Source organism: Stegastes partitus, unplaced genomic scaffold (assembly GCF_000690725.1).
Source record: "Stegastes partitus isolate 25-593 unplaced genomic scaffold, Stegastes_partitus-1.0.2 Scaffold265, whole genome shotgun sequence".
Lineage (NCBI taxonomy): Eukaryota > Metazoa > Chordata > Actinopteri > Pomacentridae > Stegastes > Stegastes partitus.
The window spans coordinates 594,360-613,384 of record NW_007577996.1 but is presented as its reverse complement, the minus strand read 5'-3'; the positions used below and the strand labels follow the sequence as shown (position 1 = coordinate 613,384).

The 19,025-nt window shown below is 41.2% G+C and overlaps 1 protein-coding gene across 5 annotated transcripts in view; it reads right to left on the bottom strand.

The window, feature by feature from the left end:
- LOC103357640 (misshapen-like kinase 1) overlaps nt 1-19,025 on the bottom strand; it is a 76,791-nt gene that overhangs the window by 7,569 nt on the left and 50,197 nt on the right. For all 5 annotated transcript variants that reach the window (XM_008282272.1, XM_008282276.1, XM_008282274.1 and 2 more), the window contains 12 exons: nt 17,690-17,763; nt 14,161-14,243; nt 13,822-13,916; nt 12,201-12,285; nt 11,223-11,390; nt 10,388-10,496; nt 9,312-9,467; nt 8,973-9,116; nt 8,463-8,597; nt 8,200-8,300; nt 6,852-7,001; nt 10-169 (listed from right to left, as the gene is read on the bottom strand). In XM_008282272.1, the coding sequence (XP_008280494.1) occupies nt 10-169; nt 6,852-7,001; nt 8,200-8,300; nt 8,463-8,597; nt 8,973-9,116; nt 9,312-9,467; nt 10,388-10,496; nt 11,223-11,390; nt 12,201-12,285; nt 13,822-13,916; nt 14,161-14,243; nt 17,690-17,763 (1,460 nt within the window). The remainder of the gene's footprint in view (nt 1-9; nt 170-6,851; nt 7,002-8,199; nt 8,301-8,462; nt 8,598-8,972; nt 9,117-9,311; nt 9,468-10,387; nt 10,497-11,222; nt 11,391-12,200; nt 12,286-13,821; nt 13,917-14,160; nt 14,244-17,689; nt 17,764-19,025) is intronic.

The window sequence follows — 19,025 nt, the reverse complement described above, 5'->3', positions numbered from 1 at the left end:
GTAAGTTACCGACAGACGCAGGCATCTCCCCCCACTGCAGCACCGTGTCCTTGGTGATTCGGCCGTAGGTGTCGATGTAGACGCCCTCGTCCTCGTAGCAAACCAGAACCTCTGTTCCTGCTTTGTTGGGCAGAATGATGATGGCATGGGGACGGATAGAACCCTGGATCTGGAAAACAAACAGGATTTCCAACTTATTCATTGATGAAATATCAAAAAACACAAGGACACATGTCTGCTATAAATACTGTACAGTCTCTTATGATGTTTACATGTTTTCTGACAACATGTTTCATGGTGGAACCAAAGACTGACGTCCAACTCCTGGGTCACCACGTTACCATCTACCAGTGTTTACATACAGTTTAGATGAGCAAGAATGATCCACTTAGAATTAGAAGTATCGGGAGGAGAAAGAGAAAAAGAGCTCAAAGAGGGACAGAAGGGGATTTTCTCAAATGTGAATGGATTTTCTGCGCAGAAGGAGGACACCTATTTTAAAGATGAGAGGAGGTCGGTTCAGCGCCACGTGCTGCAGGAATCGACCAAAACCCCAAATGAGTCAGACAGGGAGATTCTCCTGCTGATATTTTTTGTGTGGAAAACCTCTTGGCAGCTGCACAGGTCAACAAGTGATGAAAGCACTTCTGCAACACTTACTGAAAAATTTTTATCCAGTAACCAAAAACTGAACTTTCTGTTGGCAGTCAATAAGCATTTCTTCAGCAGTTAGATGAATCGTTCATCTAACTAAATTCAAGTTCCTGGACCAGTTTAGAAAGCTTTCTCTTTACACATCACAAAAACATACATCTAACAGTTCAGAAACATTTCTCCAAACAAGGCAGGCAGCTAAAAATTAATCAATCTAACTACATTTATCTTGGTAGTTCTGAAAATATCTCAAAATTCTGTGGTCGTCTAACCACATCTGAAACATTCACCAACAATTATATTATCTGACAGTTCATAAACATTTATGGAACAGTTTAGAAACATAATCAAACAATTCAAAACCTTTCTCTTAGGACATCGAAAACATTTATCTAACTGTTCAGAAACACACACAGCTAACAGTTCAGATTTTTATTTAACCAATTCAGAAACCTTTTTCCTACCACATCAAAAACATCGATCTGCTGGTTTACATACATTAATCTAACAGTTCAGGAACGTTTATCCAGCAACGTTTCACCAACCATATCTAAAACATTTACCGAAGTAGTTCAGACCAGTCTAACAGTTCAGATACAGCTAATTTTATAACTAATTTAACTCAATTTAACGCAGCAGTTCTGGAAACATCCTCAGATTAGTTCAGAGTCGCTCCTCTGACCACATCTAAAACTGCTCTGAAACACGACTGAAACAGCTCAAAAGCAGTTATCAAACCCCAAACCAGGTCTGAAACCTTCATCTAAAAGGGAAATTATAACCACAACACAAACATAAAGAGAAACAGCACATCAACACCTGTGTCACTACAAATCAGCGAGAAAGAAAAGGAACTAAGCGCTACATTCCCTCAACAGGAGATTCCTGAATAGATAAAAAAAACTCCTCCAGGAAGAAAAAAAGTTCTGTTCTGGGTTACAAACACAGGATCTGATACGTTACCAGAGTTTGAGCCACGACAATCCTGAGCATGAGAACGGGCATCCACAGACGCAGCGCGATCTTAATCCTCTGCCTTGGAATCAGCATCGTTACATAGTTCGCAGGCGAAAACGTGAGACGCTTGTGTGTGTGTGTGTGTGTTTGTGAGTGAATGTGTGTTTTTTATGTGGGTGAGTGCAGCGTGTGTGTGTGTGCAAGTGAGGGTTTGACTTGTGAAGAGGTGAAGTGCTTTCAACAGCGATAAGGAAGCAGAAATGTGTGTTTAGAGCGAATGCGATGCAGAAGGTGTGTGTGTGTGTGTGGGAAGATGTGCACATGAGAGGAGAAGGTGTGAGTCCGAATGAGTCTGAGTGTGAAACGTCCTCCAGAGCATTCAGATAAAGTGTAAGTGAGTGGGTTTAAAAGTGTGTCTGGAGGAAAAGGAGGCAGGAGTAATGATAACGAAGCAGCAGCAGCGGCGGCGGCGGCGGCGGCAGCAGCAGAATAAGGCACCGGTGTAGTAGGCAGCTGGGTGCAGATTCCCTTAATATACCAGAGGAGGAGGGAGAAAAAAAAAAAAATTCAACAGGAGCGAGAGCAGGTCAGGACTCACGCTGAGTTAATGATCGCGAGAGAAGGAGGACAGGAGGGGTGTATTTTTAGAGCTTTCCGTCTCCTCCCTGCTTATGGAAAGTAGCACATTTTAGAGGTGGATGAACAGATAGTGAGGATATGAATGAAGGACAAGCTGACGTCATTCATCCACCTCAATGACAAAACTGTTAGCTTAAAAAAACTAAACTTGCAGCCCACAAACATCTGTTCCTTACACTTTAAAGCCCACATTTCGAGCTGAATCGTTATCAGCGATCCCGAGAGTTAAAGACGTCTTTCCTGCTCCAGCCGCCCACTCGACACCATGTGTGCTGTATATAAAGTAGTCTGCTGCAAACCCACTAAAATAAACGACTATATCTTGCCGTATATGTATCATAAACACTGCTAATACACTCAGCACAACAGGCTGCAGTGAAAATGCCCCCAAAATGAAGTTTTAATACTTCACATCTTGAGTTTCGAGCTTCTCCAGTTCTTGCTGAAACATATTTACCAGAATGTGTCAGAATCTCGCTGTGAATATGAGTCACCAGAGGCTACAGCGAGCTTTACGTGCCCACATACAGCAGAGGAGAGAGGGAGGAAAAAGAAAAAAAAATGACCTGCTGTATCTGTAATTCTACTAGCAGTGGGCGATTCGTTTCGCATTTAAAAACACACATTCATTTGCAGCCTTTTTGAAGATGGAAAAAAAAGCTTTTAAAGACTTTGGGAAGCCGTTAAAAGTCGAACGAGTCTGATTCTTGTGAATAAATTTTAAGGATGTTACCAACACACCCTGAGGTTTGTGGAAACACTTTGCATGAATATGAAGTCGCCAAATGCAGTTAACCTGTGGATGGTTTACCATGTGTGAGTCTATTTAGTTCACATGTCAGCTGTACATTAAGAACACCATAGAAATGTAGAGACAAAATGGGACAGTAAACAGTCAATACCGATGATCGAATCCAATGTTCAGCAATTTTTCAATAATCTGTATTTTTTCATAACCCATTTCTGATAAAAATTAATGAATCTAAAAATGTGCTACTTTGGTCTCAGCACTAACTGACTGGTCACCAGCAATAGCCTATAAACATCCATCCATCATCTATACACCGCTTAATCCTCACTAGGGTCATGGGGGGCTGGAGTCTATCCCATCTGACTCAGGGTGAAGGCAGGGGACACCCTGGACAGGTAACCAGTCTATCACAGGGCTACACTTAGAGACAGACAACCAAGCACACTCACATTCACACCTACGGACAATTTAGAATCACCAATTAACCTCAACATGTTTTTGGACTGTGCAGGAGGAAGCTGGAGAACCCGGAGAGAACCCACGCTGCACGGAGAGAACATGGAGACTCCACGCAGAAAGATCCCTCCTCACCTGGACGCGACCGACGACCTTTATGCTGTGAGGCAACGGTGCTAACCACCGAGCCACCTTGCAGCCCAGCCTATAAACACTGAAGGATAAATGTTAAAAACTGAAATAAACGAGGGCATTTTGACTTTTGACACGAAGATTTTAATTTTTCCTTTAAGTCTTTTCCAAATATCGGTAAACTGTCCCCTTGATTACTAATAACAGGCATCGGCCCTGAACAAACATATCGATCAACCCCTGGTAGATGCTGTATCTGTAGTTATGGATCAAGAATTTCAACTTAGTATGACTCAGTTTGTCGATTTGAACTGCTTTTGTGAGGGTTGATCACAATCTATTTATGCTGCAAAATAAAAGTGTTGATGTGCCACAGCAGAGAATGAAATTAATTTAAAGGCAGACCGAGATGATTATTTACCAATTTGCAAGTACTGATGGCTTGGAATCAATATTGTTGAGTATATCAAGGAGTTTTGTGATCAATACTGATCACAAAACTCCTTTTATGTAAACGCTGTAAATGTCAGAAGTGACAAACCAGAACGATCACTTGACTCTGCAGCTCCTATCAGCCAATTACTTCATCTCACTTTATGAGTTAGAATGAAATAAAGTCTTAATTTTCAGTTTTTCATTCATTTTTTTTATATGAGGTTGAGGTGAATTAAAACCCGACACCTTCAGTTAGATGGAACGTTTCAGGTTTCAGCTCAGTGTTCTGGTTTTGGCTTCAGTCAGTTTTTGTCAGTTAGCTGCTTAGCGTTAGCCTCCATAGTCCCGTCCTCAGATCTACAACAAACATATTCATCCGCTGATAAAACCCACTACAGATATTTCCTCAGGAGTTAGTCAAGAACAAAACCGAGCTGATGGGAAAGTAAATATTGAACCTAAGGGACTTAATCGGATCAACAAATTAAGGCAAATAGTGCTCTGTATCTGCTGAATGTGCATAAACTTACATGTTTATAGCTTATTTCCCTCAAGAGATGGAAAAATATGTGTGGGAGGATTAAGTTGGTAAAGTCTTATGAATGACCTCAGAAGAATTAAGAAGCAAAAGACTTAATTTAAGGAGTGCTGCGGGAATGTAACATTATACTTGCATGAAACTGTGGGCTATGTGAAGAACACTGCTTTGACTTTAGAAACCAAAATGCCCATATTTCTAATAAATCATATATATTCCTTTTAAACTACACACCTCCTGTTAATAAAGAAAGCTTTCTGTTATGAACCTGCAGTGCCCTTTTAAGTACTTTTCAAAATATACCTATTATATCAAAAGAAACCCAGAAACAAGTATTCAGCTGAAGTACCAATAAAACGAATCTTCAATCTGTCAGCAAACAGCCACATTATAATACAAACTGAAGATCTGCACGCGTTTTTTTTGACCCGAGCTTCATTAGATCAATTTCTACAGTTTTCATAAAAGTTCCAGCACCGCACGAGGGACAAAGCAGTCAACGTCTGAATAGAAATGTGGATCATGAGTCACGAAACTCTGCAGCTGCTCTACCTGCCCACAGACCAAACACAGAGCGGGAGAGAGAGAAAGGGCAATAATAATTTAGCAAATGTAGAAAGAGAGACGATGAAAATTAGGGGAAAATGAACAAATGAATAATACTGCATTAGATGGCAGAGTGAGAGCGTGGGAGGAAGAATGGAAAGGAGGGATGACAGAGAATCGAGTTTGACGGCTACAGACTGTGTGGGAGGAGAGTGGAGGGAGGTGGAACCAGGAAAACAGGATAGATAAAAGACAGCAGTGACTGACATGTGTAGACTGAGTGGGAGGAGGACCAGGAGGTTCACCTCACAAACTGAGGGGAGGGAGGCGGTACAGCTGACTGGTGAGATAACAGCTGGAAAGGTAAAAGTCAGATTTAATGGAGAGCTCCGGCGTTAATGAGGATATTATCTATATCATGGGCAGATATCGGAGATCGTTAATATGTAATACTCTCTGAAGTATCTCAAAAAGATCAACGCTAGATGGGTTTTTCAACTAAAACGTTACGACCTCCGAATGATGAAGCAAAGGCACCGATTATCTCATGGTAACGGAGCATGTCTGGGATATATTGGACGGTAAGTAGTTTATGTAGTTTTGGGCAGATATAAAGACCTGAGAGACTTTGACATGGTCACAGCTCAGAGGAAAAGGGTTCCAGGTTCAGGTTCTGGTCCTGTATGTGGGTTTTTTGTGTGTGCTTTGACTTCCTCCAGTAGTCAAAAGTCATGTATGTTACGTTAACTGGTGATTGTGAATTAGACTGGTGGGAGGAGCTAATGAATGGATGGATGAGTTTGACAGGAACCAAATCGTTCAGAGAATCTTAATCAGTCAGCAGTGTTGAGTACCTGCTGATGGACAAACTACAACCGGGTGACACGATTTGGGATGCCCAATCCTCTTCAATACAACAAGACAACAAAGGACATCTTGTTGGGTAAGATCCCAAGAAACGTTTTATGATGGTTTAAAGAATGGGCCACGACTGGTGAAACTGGCCAGGGATGTGTGTGTTGTACATCCAGGAAAAACGATGATGCAAAGATGCACTATGGTGCCAAAATCTACCGCAGAACATTGATCCGAGTAATGTTCTGACAAAGAAAAACCCTGGACCTGTCCGTCTGAAAGGCACCACCTACCTACGCATTACTGGAGATCAACATCTTTAAGACAATGGTGGTGCCGGTGAGCAATGGCATTGACCTCGTTCAGCACAATATTGCACCCTGCCACACTGTTCACATTGGTTGGAAATGATTTGAGGAGCATGATGAGGAGTTCAAGGTGTTGACTTCCCAGAACATGATTTTTTGCACTTTGCATTTCACAGGATTTGATCCTAGAATCCTGGTGCGAGATCACAAAAGGAACCTTCAGGTCTTGTAGGCCTCAACAGACTGGAGCTGTTTCTGCAGCAGTGGGTCACCAACAGCTTATATTAAAGCTCCTCCAACATGTCATCAAAATGGCAACCTTTACATCTTGCCACAGATTTATTCTTGTGGTACAAGGACTCTGCTTTTGTAGTTTTGACAATGCTATACAAGGTTACTAGACACCACAGATACTACCAATCCTTAAGAGTGGTCATTGTTTGTTTTTAAGTATGCCTTAGATGTTTCGTGCTGTTTAGTGGAGAAGAAAGATTACTAGGAGGGGTAAAATGAGAAAGAACAAAGAAATTTAAGGACAAAACATAGGGCTACAATTAAAGAGAATAGAGTCGATGCTCACATGTGTAGGCAGGTAGAGGTCGTACGGTGTTCCAGAGTCGACATCGATGGCGTGAAAACCAGACAAAGAGCCGTAGATGACCTTTAACCTTTGGCCTTCCTCCACCGTCAGGTCGACAGACATCGGTTTTTGAGGCAGAGACCTGAACGACTGGAGAGACGCAATAAAAGTTAGATACGATAATCTGAACACTTCAACCATTACCTCCGCTGACATCTTGTCAAAAGGAACCGTGACACCAGCAATCTAAATGGAACTGCTCCATTAATAATTAATCAGCAAATGACTTTGAGAATTTGAAGATCAGCTGCATAAAAACTGGCATCCAAAGATAGTCCTGCTATCACTTCCACAGGGTGTATTTTTGGCCTTTTCTAAGGAGAGAGGGTTAACTACGTAACACAGAAGAGAAAGTAGCTCAGGCCACAGAGGACAAACAGAAATGGGACACAGCTCTGCGGAGAATCTGTGTATTTGAGGCTCGTAGCCTGGATGTGTCATGTCTACGTGTACGTACAAGTGTTTGGCTGCAGAAGTGACCCTATTAGACTCTTTTTTGGCAGCATCTACGAATGCTTTGCCCTAGATATGCAAAGATGTGGTGAGAACAGAAGAGACAACAGAGGAGTGTGTGGTTAACCAGCTAGTGGTGGTTTTCCGACTTCAGACGACCCAGTTGAGGCTGAAACTGAAGGAGTTAACCCACAGAGTGAACAGGTTAAAGTGTGCAAGTGCTGGAAATGAATTAGATCTCCTGCACGGTGGCTAATTTAGTCATCTCAGAATCTGTTTGTTTGGCTTTACACTGAATTATTAAACTTAGCATCAATTTCATCAGTCCAAGTTTCACTTTGTCTGCCACGACCATAAACTGGCACTAAAACCAGTCATCATGTCTCTTTAACCATTTATTTATTTGTTGACTTATTTAATTACTAGTATTATTACAGTTGTTGTTATTATTATTGCTCTTGTTTTTTATGGTTTTATCCTCTATTTTCTTTTATTTTTCTCGTTTTTCCTTAATTTGATATTTCATGTTCTGAAATCTTTCTTTCTGTTTGGCCAGAACAGCCTTTTGTCGTTCAGTTTTCTTCCTGATTGTCCTTTTTGTTCTTTTTGGAAGGAAATTTCTAAACTCTACAAGGTGCTATATAAATAAAGGTATTCTTATTGTAATTATTAATAGTAAATGTCTGTATGAAACATCATGGCAATCCATCTAGTATGTCAAATATTTAAGAGGTGATCAAAATGTTAGATAGATAAACCACACACTGATCAGTATTGCCATCCACAGAGCTCTGCAGATAAAGTGGCTCCAAAGATAGTTGTATAAGTTACCAACCTTGAAGGCCATGAACTTGTGGTATGGTTTTGGGGCCCAGGCGTACACCTCCACAGCATTCTTCAACGCTATCACCAAGAACTTTATCTTCTCGTAGCGCACTGGAAAAAACGAGATTGAAATTAGTGCTCTTACTCTGACATTCTGCACATGTTGCCCTATGAGACCTCTGCTAAACAATACTTCTGGTTTATAATTCTGAGCTTATGAAAGAAAGAAAAAATGGCGCACATTCAGCATTCCCCTCTGCAGTCTGTACTTACCCACTTTGTAGTGTACACAGCCCTCCAGGTCACCTACTGATGTCCAGCCCTGTCTCTTCTCCACCTCGGGGTCATTATGGAGGATTTTATTCCTTAACCAGGACAGGTAGTAGAGACGCAGCTTGTTCTTTTTACCTGCAGACATTGAGGGAAGAATTAAGGTGAATCGTGCTTCAGAGACATAAAGATGAAATTCATTAAAGTAACTTAATGAACAGACATGAATATGAAGTAATGTCCTGCTTCGCATTAATCCAGTTACATACATTTGCTCACACCCCTGGAGTATGAATATGAGTTAAAGTACTTGTTGTATTTGATAGAAACAACACTCCTCCTTACATTATCATATGATATTTAGAGATAAGCGAGGCTGCCGGCTAAACTACACTCTGTTTCCTCTGCTTCCGTCTGCTCCTCGGTGTGGGACAAACCAAATATAGTAACCGTGTGAAAGCCTGCATTCTGTGTCAGTGTGTTTTTGTACACTTAAACCCGCAGCACATGTACCTGATATAGTGATCAGTACATTGAGTCCTTCCAGTACGTCCATCTGCTGAAACCTTCGTCTGCTGATGAGGGAGTAGACTTTCCCCTGACCACTTCGATCCAGCAACCAGAGGCCATTTTCTGTCCCCACCAACAGATTCACACCTGCAGAACGGAAGAGACAAATAATTCACCAGCGTTTATTGACACAGCACCTGCATATCTGTATATTGGTGTGAATTCCAAAAGAAACAATAACAGAGTCTGCAATAAAAACTCAAACAGTGCACTTAGGTTTACGTCTAAACACATCTACAGCATGCACAGGTTAGATGTTTATGACAGTATGAGACTACAAACCCCATAGTCCAGCACAGAGAACCTCGGCGTTGAACTTCTTTTTGTACTTGCGGATCTCAGGAGTGTCGCTCTGTGGTCGAATGTTGGTCGGGTTCACATTCACCACGGAGCCCTTCCTGTGGTTCTCTCTCTTGAATGGTTCACCTTTAATGCCCGCTGCACAGGGACAAAATCAAACGACAACAACAAAGAGTTAACAGTGCAAAGTCTTCATGAGTGTTGTCTCGCTGCACCGATAGAAACACTGTCTGCTCTCATGATTATGTAAACTGTGTGCAAAAACATCTAGAAGCTGGAGCAACAAGTCGGCTGAGGCTTGCGGGAAAGAAGCACCTTAAAAGTCGTGTATGGAGATAATTGGTGCGACAACTTAGACAACAAAAAGTCAGGATGGTGTCACATTTGAAATGAACAGAGGGAACACGTCAAACTGATCTAAGCAGCTCAAAGACACACAGATCTGTACTGAGAATCCAAGCTGACAGTTTCAGTTGTGACTTGATTTTAACAACATGTTGTCAACAACATGTCAACACCGTTCATGTACGGAGACGTTTGTTCATCTGAAGTTTTTCAAAAAATATGACAAAAACTTACATGAAAGTCCTCACAAGGAAACTGGATGAGTGACTCTTACAGCACAGTGTTGTTTATTTTAAATATTTGAAGGCTTCATTCTACAGTTTTCTTTTCTTTTAATATGTTTTCATACATTTATTACATGTAGCCTACTTTGTGTTTGAATATTTTTTCAGTGAATGCATCAGAAAGTCAAACATGTACCTCCATGTTTTGGCCAAAAGCAGGAAGCCACAGAAAATACAACGGGTTGGGTTATAAACATGATGTGAAGCAGCTAGTGTTGCTAACAAGCTAACAACATCAGTGATTAATACGGAATTCTATCATATTTCTCTCTGATTAATTTCTGTCATTGTCCTCGAACTTATTGCAACTACACAACATTCCTTCTTGTGTGCTGCTTCTGTTATTTTTTCCTGCAGACAACATGTGAGCACGCACGCAGCACCTTATGTTGGTGTATTTATGTGGTCTGAGTGTGTAAATGGACTCACTGGGGCTCTGTGGTGGCGATGATATGGGGATCAGCCTTGGATCGATGAAGGACATGAAGGAGGAAGAGGAAGACGAAGGGGTGCCTTTACCAGTAGGACTGCTGACAGCCTGATGAGTACAACAACAACAGAGACAGTCACTTTATGCATAGTGCTTTTAGATGTAATGTTTAGGGTGTATGAGGTTTTCACTCTATACACGAAAATGCAATTACTAGTCATGGCCTCACAGATCGGTGACTACAACTCTGCTAACATAAGTAACATTTTCAGATTTTCCCTCAGTCTCCTAATATATTTACTAAATCTTTGTTCTATAATTGTAGGAGGACATATAAGATGCACGGATATGAGAGTAACGAGAGCGCATCACATCGCTACTCTGCTTCTAAAGTGGGTCACCGCCTCCCTCTGGTGGACAAACACAACTAATGCAACTGTTAACATTTATTTCTTCAAACAAAACTTTTCTGGTGCATGGAAAACAGTTGGGAAACGTTTATAACATTGTTTTTAAGTAATTATTCAATTAAACCTGGTATTATAAAAAAGTTGTGTATTGATAAGATCAAGACAAAATTCTGACTGACAGCCCACAGAACTATTAATCAGTTTCACCCCAATGGTAGGTTACTTTAGACATTAATCAGCATTTGAATCAACATGGACTGTTTGCAGTAGGTTTGAAACATTATTGCTGAGTATGAATTCTGCTATAGTGTAAACTGACTGATAACTGAGAGGACAAGGTAGTCAAATAAATAAACTCTATATGCCGTATGTGTGTTTCTGCAAGTCTTCTCTGTCTACTAGGCCTGTGTTCTACTGAACTCACATGTAGATCCTGGTGTGTCGGGGATCCAGGGGCTGTGGGAGATCGTGAGTAGTTGAGTTCATGAGTTCGCTGCTGCAGGCACAGCGCGTTGTGCAGAGGACTGGAGGAAGTGGTTTTCTGCAGCAGGTCTGGTAGCAGGTAGGTGTCATCTGAACCCAGCCGAGAAATCTGTGAAACAATCACACAAAGTAGTGTGTTAACATATCAGCAGCAAGCTTCAGGAAATCTGTGCACCGTTCAGATTGATGGCTCTTGTTTTGAGTACGATGTTTGGACTCCGGAGCTTTGTAGTTGATTTAATGAAAGTCTTGCAGGCAGGGTGTGTGAAATCCTGGAGCGTTTGGGAACTACAGGATCTGTTATGTCTCCCTTTCTTTTCTCAGTTGTCAGTTTTTGGAAGTGTAATATCGGCTGTGTAGTTTTAAGTGTGGTTGAGGATGCTAATGTCAGGCTAATATCTGTTCCCACATTACTCTGAATGTATGTGGATCAGATGCAACTATTCTCCAAGAACCTTAAGTGCATGTTTTGATCATGGTAAACGTTACTATTTAAAATGTGGAAAAAGCAGCTTCATCATAACGACTCAACAACACACATTAGGTAATTGACGGTTACTACTAAGTATGGTCCCTGTTTTTCAATCCGTCAAACAACAGCAAACCACTTAGAGCATTTAGGTGAGGTTTCATGCTTGCTGTGCACCCTAGTGGACAAGTTTGGAAGTTCATATTTAGCCCACTGCCTTCACTCAATTTCAAGTGTTCCCACATAGCTGAGGTCTTTTTGCCTTTTACTGACAGCCTACACAGCAAAAAATATGAATATTCAAGGCCCAAAGCTGACAAATGAATACTTTCAAAATGAACAAATATTGGAATAGTTAAATGTTCTGGTCCAACTCTAGGTTCTACATAACAGACTGACCACAGAGTTCCTTGTTATGTGTGTGTGTGTGTGTGTGTGTGCACCGAGTACCTGGTTGAGGTTGTGGTGAGGCTGCAGGACGATGCCATCAGGAATTCCTCTGAAGTATTTCCCTTTACCGTTGGACAGGCCAGACCTTGAGACACACATGTCAGAAGTTTAGAGCAGAGTCTGACTGCAGGTGTTGCATTAAGTGGTTAGAAAACAGATCGATGCATCATCGAGACCAGAGGCAATAAAAACACGGCGGATTTACTTCCTGGGATCAGCGGAGGAACCGAATGAGAAAACACTGATGTCAAAGACGGTGAACACTGTGAATGTATTTTATCATTTGTAAAAATACAGTTCTCTTCTGCACCATGTTTGGGAGAATGTGAAAGGTTTTATCTACTTATTTAACTACTTATTTAGCTTGATAATAAAGGTTTAATAAAATGATGCCATGGGATTTTAACACAGCATTTTAATGTGTAGTTGTTAAAATGTGTTGTGGTTAAACTTGGCAGTCAGCAGACATATTTCAGCATGTGTGTGTTCTCAGTAGATGCAGGAGAATCTTTAACAAGATCAGTACCGTTCACTGATTTGTTTTCTCTGATTCTTAATTTCACAATTTGTACATTACATCTTGTAACCGGTCATGTTTCCCAACGGTGGTGTTTTGAAACACTGAAAGAATTGCTCAGTTCTTTAGTGTGCAGCAGGTCACGGATGTTACGCCCAGTCATTGGGATTTTCACAGTTTTACGGTTAACGTTCTGCTGGTGTGTGTGAAAGGCATGTTATCTATAAAAATGGCCAAATTACAGCATTTATCAGAGCTAGAAAGTGTGATCATGTGTTATATGTGGTTATTAACTCCAAGATTAAAATGATATTTCAGCAAAATCACTTCATTCTATCTGCCTCATTTTTAAATTTGCCGACAAATAAATTGCACTAGATTCTGTAATCTGCAGAATGTTATTTACAGAATCGCCCCTCGGCTGTCATTTTGTCACAAAAATTGTGGCAAAAATTCAGCAAATATTCAGCTGATATGCGGCTGTGTTAGCAGAGCAGATGAGAGACAAGTATGGAAGCAAATTAGAGCAATTCAGAGCAAAATAAAACACATTTTTGCAATAGAATAAATGCAGCATTGCTCAAAAACGGTATGTGGAGGGCAAAATATCAACTGGTTGTTGGAGGATACATTCAACAAGGTGAAATATCTTTTTAGACTTTTACGTGCAGAGTAGCATCAAAGACTCCTAGTTTTTAGAGACTGTAAAAAAATGGAAGTAGTAAAATATCTATAGTATGTAGAGACACTGTTTTGTTTCAGTACTTGAAGAATGTGGCACACAGTGATTCTAGTGTTTTTTTTTCATTTTTGTAAACTGTATAATCCCCCCAAAAATCCGCTTTTGTTTTTTTCAATGGTTTACTGTATTATAGCTGTGTCATACTGTACAAAAGACACAAGAGTTATTTTTCGTGTAGTCATGGTTCTGCTGTTTCCATAGAGATGCAGGACTTTATATTGTAGTGAGAAATGAGCCCACAGTGAATAAAAATGTGAGAATCAAAAAAAAAATACTGCTCAGAGGGTTTAAAGGAAAGACCAGAAGATAAGTTTCTTACAATATAACATTCACAAGAAGCATACTGAGGCCAAAGGTTTCACCTGTTTCTGTCTTCGTCGTCGCTGCTGCCAACCTCGTCACTGGAGGACGAGTATTCTGTGGCCTTGTTGAGTCGACCCAGAGCAGGTTTTAGTCCCTGGAAGTACAGGAGGTGAGGAAAGACGTTTGGTTAATGAGACTAAATCTAGAAAAGAGGGAAACTTGTGACATTAGTGTACATGTGTGTTGTAATGCTGCTCATTGTGGCTCATTTGTACATCAACATCCAACTCTGAAACCCTATTTTGTTGTTTCTTTAGTGTCACTGGCAAAACATTTCCAATCAATGCCCTTTAAAGAGCCAGAGCATGCAGGTTAACATGTAGTTTGCTGATATTTACTTGTGTGTGTCCGCTGTGTTCGGTCTTCCTGTGCTGCTGCTGCAGGCGGTGCTGTAGCAGAGGACTCTCCAGCTTGAAGTATCCTGAAACACACAAACGCACACTAACATTAGCAGCAGTCGGAGAGCAACAGCTGGGCGGTGTTAAGCAAAGCAAACCTCCCAGATTGATATTAGCGTTGAGAGCTATAATCGCCTCGGATAAATGAGGCCGTTCTCAAATAACGGCAGCCTCTGCTCGCCTCTACAGGGGGTCACTGGGTTTCGATTGCTTTATAGCCATAAACTGTGACTGTTGAGGCACGTTGAGGAGAACGGCAAATCACTGGGACAAAACCCCGTGTCGTATTAACTACACTGCACAGTGAGTTTAAAGTCCAGGTATTTTTAGATGTTCTCAAGGCATAAGACACATTAATTAAAACATAATGAGTGCAGCTATTGAAACAAATTGTGTGTGTGTATTGATGTTTTAGTGCACAGTCCGATATCCTTTTATCTCCAATCTGGTTCTTTAGCTACTAAATCCTCCACAACTTCACAGCAGACCGTCAGGCTGTGTGGTTGGTTGTGCACAGTGGGCTTTTAGAGGTTCGAAGAGGTCTGCTGCAGCTGAAAATGATGACACTAACTGCGTCTGAACAGTGAAGATTCGGACTGTACAGTCAAAACAATTGACCACAAATAATGCTATAAAGCCCCAGTGAGCTGAGAGTAGCCGGAGAATTGACGATAATTACTTGTGATGTTACTTGAAGCAACCGTCTCCAAATCATATATTGTTATTGTTAAAATACTGATTGCAGCAACTTTAATGTGCTCATGGATTTGTGTTGGATACCAAGACAGAGAGTTGCCCGTTAGATGGTAACAGAGTTATTGGCTCTCTGTTGCTGCTACTAGAAAAGCACTCAAAATGATTGTTTTATGGAAGAAAACAGGAAAAGGCTGCTGGTTTTCTACCACACACCACGACTTTCTGACAATGGTGCGAGAGGCAGAGAAAATCGCTTGAAACAAGAAACATCTTTGCTTCAAGAAACAAAGGAGTTCACAGCAAATAAAGTCTTCATCTTGAGAAACACCAGGACAGTCAGTACTGTTTGTGAGAAGGAGGAGGCGAGCGATCCCTTGCTCCCCGACCGACTGCACCATCGCAGTCTCTTTTAACCGAGGTATCACTATCAATTTATGAATTCAATAAATCACTGCCACAGATGCTTTTTGCAATAACAATATAGTTCAAAGAGGTAAGCGGCTTTTTCTCAGCTACAGAATGAGCAGATAAAGGCGCTTTGCCGCGGCGGATCTGTACGAGTCTCTGATCTGTGGCTCCAAACAAAGAAAGACCGAGGCCAGCAGCCAAACTGAGTGGGAGGCTTCAAAAGTTGTTTCCTTCCAACTACACACAGAGGGCAACTTTGAAATACTAAACATGCTCTCCCCCACCGTCCTCCCTCCTCTCTATCTATCCCAAGTAGCTACGAGAGCAGCTTCCTTAGCGCCGACCGCACAGGACAAGAAGGCAGAGCTTTGAAAAAGATCTAACCGGCTCTTTCTGTCTTTCTAGACACACAGGTAGAGAGGGCAGGATCTGAATACATCGCTGTGTGTGGCTGTGCTTTGTACACCAGTCAGTGTGTGTACTGCATGTGGAGTTAGTGTAGTGTTACTGCGGCTGCATGCGGGGCTGGCTATCATTTGTATTTCAGTCATTCTCGATTCCAGTTCTTTGAAGGGCAAGTGGTTGGCGTTACAACAGTAAAAATCTGCCTTTGCATTTATTCATGATATAATGTACTGACATATTTCTGCATTGAGCACATTTCTCATCATGCTAACACACTGTGACTCACAATTTCAATGCAGGACTTTTACCGGGTTATCTGTACTTTTATATCAACTAAGTTTTACATATTTCCTCCACCAATGCCCATTTCTGTCGATCAAAGTAAACAAACACTAGGAAATTATATGAATTAATACAGTTACTATGTTTTCTAACCAGTGAAGTTTGCACACCCACAGTCTGACTGCACATCCTCTTTAAGGAAGGCGACGATGTAGATGTGTGGGTTTGTTGTGTGAAGTCTGTCCTGCACGTTGCTGCAGTCACAGTAAAGTGTTGCTATGAGAGCAGTAAAGTTACTAAAAAAAGCTGTAACGTGCTTCAAAAAGCAGAATAGCTACTGAAAGTCTGTGTGTTGTGTTTGCTGTCACAGTAAAGAAATAGAGGGTCCCTGTTGGTGTTATGTTACTGCATCCTGCATCCTTCATAGTAGCGTTTCTCTGTTTCTTTAAATTTTAGTTCGAGGTTTGTTTGGGCTCAGTGGTGAGCACTGTCGCCTCGCAGCTAGAAGATCCCCGATTCGTGTCCCAGTTAAGACGAATGGGATCTTTCTGTGTGGAGTCTCCATGTTCACCCCGTGCAGCGTCGGTGCTCGCCGGGTTCTCCGGCTTCCTCCCACACAGTCCAAAAATGAGGTTAATTGGTGATTCTAAATTGTCCGTAGGTGTGAATGTGAGTGTGCTTGGTTGTCTGACTCTAAGTGTAGCCCTGTGATAGACTGGTTACCTGTCCAGGGTGTCCCCTGCCTTCACCCTGATTCAGCTGGGATAGACTCCAGCCCCCCATGACCCTAGTGTGGACTAAGTTGTATAGATAATGAATGAATGGATGGATGGATGGATGGAGGTTTGCTTGGCTACTACACTGCAATGCCAGCGGAGTTCAATCCTGTCCCCTTTGTAGCAGCATTTTGCTAAATAAAGTAGTTGTTACACCTGCTAATCACACAACTCAGTTACAGCTGACAGGATAAACTGAGAATAACACTCGACTCATGATGTATTAAGATGAATGGATCCGGAGTAAGAGAAATGTATCCAGGAGCCAATAAGCAGAATTGAAAGGAAACTTTCATGATTACTTTTGACCTGAACTTTTGTAATCAGTTCTATGTTGGAACTGGTTCTCTAGCTGCATGCAACTGTTGCCTGTGTTTGTTTATTAGGTTACTGTTTAGTGTGTATGAGCGTGTGCAGTGGTTTGCCATATGCATGTGGGTTCTGCAGACTAACCTGATAAAGTCAGCTTCACACACAGGCACAGACAACCACATTCACACGTACACCTTTAACATCAGTGCCACATCCATGAGAAAAGCAGGTCTGAACTATGTCAAACTGTTGCAGACAACAACAGCAGTCATGTTGGTAGAAAACCAAACAGAACCATTACAGGATCGTCATCACAAAAACAACACTACGACTTCTACATCTTGAATATTTGGTCTTTCAGAAAAAAAGCAGCAGAGAGAGTTGCATTTTTCTTTGTAATGACAGAACCCAAACAAAAAAATGGGTCTCTAATCCTGGGATAAAGTTCATTGGAACAAACTCGGACCGTAGTCATTTCTGAGACCCAAAACTGCCATTTAATAAAGTTTTACAGCCTATGTTGTTGTTTCTAAGGAAGATACGAGCATATGACTGAACTCAGTGAGGCTCTGAGTGAAGGCAGTACAGACCTGGGTGATTGCTGCTCGGTGATGAAAATCCATGAGACCTTCCACTTTTATCTGCGATGGACACCGGACTGCCACTAGATGGAGACAGAGACACGCACACAGTGTCACAGATGGAGAGTTTAAAAAAAACACAAGAGGTTCAGTTCGGGAGGTGCACTGTGATCAACATTAAACACATCTATGTGTCCTCTTCTTGAGTGTATCCTTCACGCTGCCTCTGCAATGACCCAATTTCCTCACCATTATTTTCATCTAATTGAAAGCAATTATGCAAGCTAAACTAATCTGATCTTCCATGACTGGCTCTTCTGTAACAGTGTATGCCAATAGGCTGGGTTGTGGTGTGATAGAAACCCTGATCATAAATAAGGTTCACTCTAGCTGAAAGAATAACTGTGTGTTAAAGAGCCATCTTGTTTATAGCATGGCTACAATACCACGGATAACAAGTAACATATGTACATTCTGATTCTACTTAAAACTAATGTTGTTTGGGAAACCAATGCTTCCAATTTAAGGACAGATAGATGTATTGTATCTGAAAAATGCAAAGCTATCCCTACTTATTTTGCTGCTTTAGGCTACCACCTCAGTTGATGTGTAGCTGAACTAGCTTGTGGTGATTTAAAATACATATAAAGAGACATGCTTTAGGTGTGAAGTTCAAGAGGTCAAGAGCTAGCTGTTCATTTTAGCCATATTTTCAAAAAAAACATTTTGTTTGTCACTTGAGGTCATACAAACAACCTCCAACAGCAGACTGACATATTATTGCTGCATAAAGTGGCTATGGCTACAGCAAAACAGTTGACTAACACAGGAGACATGGGACAACATTCATTTTGAGTTGTGTTTCTACCCATCAGATCAAGGTAAGTTCAACATTTACTCAGATTTTTGCTCTGATCTGAGGGAAATATCTGCCTGTCAAAATGCTAAATGCTCCAATATGTTCACTAGCTTGGTGCTTAATAGATAGTGTACAGTGAGTTTAACTATTTTCACATATATGCTGCAAGTTTTCCCATAAGACTGCTGAGAGTAACCACAAACGGTTGGTTTGTGGGTTCTAAAACCAAAACAATGAGCTGAAAAATGCAAGAAAAAATTCACCACAAATCTGAGGGGAAATGGAGAACTGCTACAAATGTGATTGCTCAAAACCAAAGTGGAAGTGACTTAAACTTGTATTGTTCTAACTGCCAGCAGGGGGCGACTACTGTAGCTGCAAAAACAAGTCAGATTGTACAGAAGTCCATGAGGAAATGACCCTACTTCTTCTTTGATTTGTTACCTCAGTAATCATATTACTACTTAGTTTATGGTCTCTATCTGT